The sequence below is a fragment of the Pelecanus crispus genome, chromosome 1 (assembly GCF_030463565.1).
Source record: "Pelecanus crispus isolate bPelCri1 chromosome 1, bPelCri1.pri, whole genome shotgun sequence".
In the NCBI taxonomy this organism is placed as follows: Eukaryota; Metazoa; Chordata; class Aves; order Pelecaniformes; family Pelecanidae; genus Pelecanus; species Pelecanus crispus.
Window position 1 is genome coordinate 34,574,851 of NC_134643.1, and position 6,000 is coordinate 34,580,850.

Sequence of the window (6,000 nt, forward strand, 5' to 3'; positions counted from 1 at the left end):
GTGATCAGATGTTCAACTAGGCACCCAGGCCATCACTCCAAATGACCTTCTGCCTTTGACAGCATCCTAAACTTCCCTAATTACACACTCCCTCCTTGCAATTACTACTGACTCCCCGCTGACCTTCTAACCTCCCTTTGCCATTTGCATCCCTGAACCCAGGGCATGCTCTGAAATGTAACACAGCAAAACTGCATACAGGGTGTCAGGAGCTGTTAAGCAATGCTCCATGGGTACTCTGGGTTGCACATGCTCTTGGTACACTCAGAAAAAGGCTTAACTGAGGGTGAAAGGGGAAAGCAGAGATTGAGGGGGAGAGTACACTCAACCTGAGAATGCAAAAAAGAAAAGGAACGCAGGAAGCAGGAGTGAAGCTGTGAATGAAGGCAGTGCAGAGCGTGGGGATAGATGCCTACAGGATAAAGTGAACTCAAGTACGTGGTTTAAATTCAGATCACTCAGGCACACCTTCAGAGCAATTTTTAGAATTCCGTTGTTAAATTTCCTGTACCTTTTTAGCTAAGTCTACATGCTTTTTTCCTCCCTAGCTTTAACAGCATTGGTCTACAGAATTTGTCTTATATATGCAAAGCTGGAAGATAAAACTATACCAAACAGTTCAAAGCAATCTCTTCTACTTTAGTTTCCATACACCAAGCTCAAGTTCAGCACTGAAGAAAAAGGATCCTACAAAGAGAAGGGATTTTACTTAAAATAAAAGTAATACAGGGCTACTGAGTCACTGGTCTAGTTTCTACTGTCTCACAATAAATAGTATCTTACCTTGGCAGCAGTCCCACTTAAATCTTTGCATGTATTCATGAAGCATGGTACTGTTCAATGAAAGAGCAATAACTGACTAGCTAATTTTTGTAGGTTCATTTGCTGAATGCACAAAGCTATAAAATTTTAAAAACCTTGAGAAGAGTTTGTTTTCACTAACTTTTGAAGGTAGCCCCACCTGGGAGTGGGCAATGCACTCAGAGAGGACAAGATCTCACAGGAAAATTCCACCTGGCCTCTATCTCCCTCTTTTCACATCCATTCTTCTCTCGACTCCAAAAAAGTTGTCTCCCCTGGCAGTCACATGAAGAGTGTAACATTTACTTTGAATCCATGAGGATGAGGAAGAACATTAGGCTGAAGGCTCCAACTCAGGCTGGAGGATAGTCTGTGCAGATACAAGCTACCAGCTGGTTATGACCGCCTCTTTGTCGCCACACAATCCCTCCCTGGGGAACTACAGGCATGTCTCACAAGAAGTGCACCAGCACCCATACAAGGCCCTGCTTCCTCTTCTGAAAGCCTCACCAGCTTCATTAGTGAGGGGAAACCAGCCATTATGCTGGGTATGCTACATACCCTCCGCAAGGCTGTGTCTGCCTGGACAGAAAGTGCAATGAGCAGTGGGAAAAGGTCCTGAGAGCACCGGGACAGCAAGGACTCTGCTGGTGGCTCATCTGAGGCACCCCCGTCAGCCAGGCAATGACTGAAGACATGAAGCCCAGCTGGGAGCTGCAGTGAAAGTTCACAAGGCTCATCTAGAAGAGGCAAAGGCTCAGTTTAAGGCACTCAAGGATTTCCAAGTGGAAGCATACATGATGCAGACTGTAACGCATCAGCCAAGTAGGGAGAGAGAAACAAGAGAAGCGAGACATTCAAATTATTACAGAGAAGAGGGTCTTGTGCTGAAGAGTTCAACAGCTGCTAAATAATAGGTGGTTGAGACAACTTTAAAATGTAGCAGGTACACGTTTTCCAGAAAAATTATTTCAGCATGCGTGGTCCCTTCAAGTAGTGAAAAATGATGGTTTGCAGGGACAGAATTAAAACAGGCAACAGAAGTTATGAAAAGAGAAGGTTTTAAAACTTCTTGTATAGACTAGGACACTATTCTCAATGCCATGGTATATGAGCATCTACTAGAACATGAAACAACAGTGTGGGGAGGATATTTGTGATTCATCCTTTCCTATTCCCTCTGTGAGTTAGGAGTGCAACACTGTCAGTGGGGTATAGGTTTGAATTGTGGTTTGTATAATGCAGACAAGAATGAATGACAGCTGTTTGTAAAGCAAGATATACAGACAAAACTTTCATGAATACAGAATTACTGTTTTCAAATGCTTCCTTCTCCAGTATTTCCAAGGACTAGCCCAAGCCCACAGGCCTCAACCCAAAGACAAGGTGGCATATATCCAAGAACACACACTAGACAGAGGTGTCTCTCTCAAGTACCAGTTATTTCTGATCCTCTATCGTGTGTATCACCCTCTTTTGATACGCATTACACCCTCCTGTACATATCCAGCCAACTCCATTCTATTTTCTATAGACTACTCAAAAGATCAAGAGATAAGTAAAGAACGTATATCAATGGAGTTTTGATTCATTTGCTCCATTCAGTTCTTAAGAAGCATTTTATAGACACACTCCCACTGAAGTTAGCGGGAAGATTCCCATTCACTTTTAACAGAAACGTGATTAGAGAGCACTGCTGCACACCTATTAGAACATGACACACCCCTACAGCATTGCTGAAAGCAGAGGGACAGAAATACCGACACCAGTTCTCTCATCATCTCAAGTACCATTATTCCTCACTCATAGCCACACAGTATCTATCTATAAAGCTACTAACGTGTAACTGATGCCAACTAACAGCATCATTTCATCAAAACAATAGCTTACTGTGTTTCTGAGGCATGTTTTTTCCTCTGTTATAATGCTCTTGGTGTCAGGAGTTACATCAACCAATTCTATAACAGGCCAGCAATAGATCCTTTGAAAGCGGCATGTGTATATCCCGCCAAAAAAGTATCATCAAGACTGCAAACTGCCAACGCCAAGACATTTCACGACCAGCTACTTGGAATGACGGCTGAGAATTTCCAGCTCAGGTCTGCAGCAAAGGCATCCCGCTACATTTCTTTCAGGGAGGAGAAGAATATGAATGGAGACAGGAGGCAGTAACCAACATGCTTACCAAGCCACCACAGATGCTGAAGACAGCCATGTGAGTCTCCTGCGCATTGACATGCCCACGGTAGAAACAGTGGCGCAAGTCAGGGGAGGACTGCTTCTGCGGGGCCCCTACGTGCACCACAGTGTACTGAGCAGCAAGGAAGCCTGCATCAGCACTCAGGTTGAGCTGGAAGACCTGCCCGTATGCACTGAGCTGGTAATGTGTCCGGAAAGCAGTGGGCTCCAGCGGTGCCTCCAAGCTCCTTTTCCTCCTGCTGAAGTGACGCGTGTGAGGGAAAACTTCTCCAAACTCATTCACTCGGACAGGTGTGATGATTTCGTAGGAGGAGAGCTGCTTCACGAAGGTCTCTGCAAGAGAACGCAAGGGACTCAGCCTGACCCAGCCGCTCGGCAGCACCCTTCGCTCGCACCCAGCCGGCTCCCGGCACGGCACCAGGGCTCCGGTGACAGGAGGGGGGCGGCGGGGCAGCCCCCGCCCCGCCCGCCCGGCCCCCGCTCCGGCCCCGCGCCCCCGCCGCCCCCTCCCCGCCCGCGGCCAGGGGAGCGGCGGCCGCCCCGCGGGTCCCGGCCGGCTTTGTGGCCGCTTGTTTACCTTGTCCCGGGTGGAAGCGGAGCGGCCGCGACGCGGTGACGAGCAGGGAGAGGGGGCAGAGCAGAGCCGCCAGCCACCTCGCCACCCGCATGGCTCGCTCGGCGGCGGGCGTGCCCGCGGCGCCCCCGGGCCGCTGCCTCAGCAGCCGCCGGCCGCCTGGGCCGACCCGGCGCGGCGCGGCTCCCCCATGCCCCCCGCGCCCCTCCTCGCTGCCCCGCCGCCTCCGCGCCCCCCTCCACCCCCGCAACGCCCCGCGACGGCGCTCCCTCCCCGCCCAGCCCCTCGCCTCCGCTCCCCCAGCTCGCTCTCTGCCGGGGTGGGCGAGGGCGGCCCTTCCTTCCGCGGTCCCTTCCTCCGCCTCCCGCGCCCCTGCCCCTGCCGCCGCCGCCGGCGGGGAGGCGAGGAGCTGCCCCGCTGCCGTCAGGCGCTGGCCATCCCCGCACCCGCACTTCAAAGCGGGCCCCGGCGCCCGGCCCGCCCCCGGGGCGGGAGCCGCCCAATGGCGGAGGTCAGCCCCCGCGCGCGCCCGCCGCGCGCCACCGCCCCCTCCCGCGCCGCCCGCGCGGGCCGGGCCCTCAGCGGCCCCCGCGGTGGGCAGGAGGGGCCCGGGGTTTGGGGGCGGGGGGGACCCGGCGGCCCCCGTCCCGCCGCCTGCCACCCCCTCTCCCCTCGCCGCCTGGTGCAGCTGGCCTTGGGGGCCGAGGGAGGTCTCGTTTAGGAGGGGAAAAAGGGCGTTTGGGAAGCCCGGCAGTGCCGACTGCACCCCGGGAAGGGCAGAGGCGGCGCTGTGAAGTTCGGGGGTGTCCCCCCAGGTTCGGTGTCGCCCGCACGCACCCCACCGATCACCTTCCCCTTCACGTCAGCTCCAGGGGGACGACGTTTCCACAGGCAGCTTCGAAGGACGGAGATCGCAAGGCAGTGTCTGACGCCACAGCGTCGACAGACTGCACTTGTTTTCCTTTTAACGCCGGGTCCCCGGCTTAGATTATTCGGTCTGGGCAAAGTCTTCATAAAACTGCTTGTACCGGCATTCAGGGAGCCCTGCGTCCCTGGCGTGGAGCCTGTGGATTATCAACCTTACTGAAAACAGGTTGTTCGGAGGCCGTACTCCGGCAATCGCTGAACGAGTGCAATGGTTTCCTTTTCAGGAAAAGTAGGCAGTTCTGGAAATTGTTTTAATGAAATGTAATTTTCAGCTCTTTGGTCCTCAGATCTAGTGCTTATGGCTGTGATTAAACCTACATCTTCGGGCAGGGGAGGGCGGGAATCCAGCCTTGAACTAAAAATTCCCCAGGTTGGAGAACCCCTGTAGTTGATGACTAGTCGCTGTTAAAGATGGGGGAATCATCTTCAGCGTCATCCATCTAAATGAAAATATCTGCAATGCAGATGCCTATCGTGAGCCAGGTTTCTAAGCTGGATGGGGTCTAGTCAACACAGGCAGTGAGATCTGTCTATTTAGCCATCAATGCTCTCCAGAAAACGGGCAATATACGTACAACTTCTTTTCAAAGATTCCTTTTGTCTTCTCTTTATTAAGCTCTTTGTCTCAATCTTTTCTTGTCTGCCTCAGCAAAAAGTAAGTCAGATAAAGGGTTTAAACAGAGCTCTTCATAATCTCGGCAAGTACTATGTTCCGTGCGTTTGTTCATCGGTACGCTGGTGGCCAAGATAGCGTGAACGACTTCAGAAGTGATAACCTGCCGATTGTATGGCTGGAGGTGTCAGTGCACAGGTGGAACTGAGCTCATCCAGCCCTTCCTCTGTTCTTACTGGGGTACAAGAGGAGTCGATGACCGCTCTGTCAAAGGCAAAATGTCTTCAAGGATGGCCTTCGAGCTTGAAGTGTTGTTTATGTCTTCAGGTTGTTTTGTGGTCTGATTCACTTGTTATTTTAGGAATCTTGTAAGGTAGAAATGGAGTTGGAGGACAGGTTTTCTTCTCCTGAAATGAGGGAATGAGCTGATCAGGCTTTGAATGAAGTTGAGTAGTACTGGAGGAACCTTTAGGGCTAAAGTCAGATTTCCCTGTCAGAGTCCAGGATTGTAGAAGGGATGTCTGGATTGTTCCAAAGTATATTGGTATCCAGCATAATCTTGAGAATATTGAGTCTTGTTGGGAGGACTGAGTTGTCTTCCTGAATAATCTGAAGATGGAAGCTCTCAGATGCATATCAAACTGTTTTCTCTATGTGGATCACTGATAAGCACTGTCATATGACAAGGAACAAATATTTGAAATCTGAAGACTTCTGCAGTGAGAACAAACAGAAAGCCTATGTGTCCAAATAACACAAATATCAAAGTAATCCAACAACAAAGCAAGACTTCCAAACTATTTCTTTTAAACGCTTACACTGGAGAAGACTGATCATGAAATATAAACAAAACTCCAGTTCTGAACATTGGGTGGTGAGAAAGAAT

General features: G+C 51.1%; 1 protein-coding gene across 1 annotated transcript in view; it reads right to left on the reverse strand.

The window, feature by feature from the left end:
* The window catches only part of ADAMTS20 (ADAM metallopeptidase with thrombospondin type 1 motif 20), a 103,699-nt gene extending 100,031 nt beyond the window's left edge, over positions 1-3,668 (reverse strand). Inside the window, exons 1-2 of the mRNA XM_075704757.1 lie at positions 3,578-3,668; positions 2,987-3,333 (exon numbers count right to left, since the gene is read on the reverse strand). Of these exons, the coding sequence (XP_075560872.1) occupies positions 2,987-3,333; positions 3,578-3,668 (438 nt within the window). The remainder of the gene's footprint in view (positions 1-2,986; positions 3,334-3,577) is intronic.
* Positions 3,669-6,000: the final 2,332 nt, after the last annotated feature.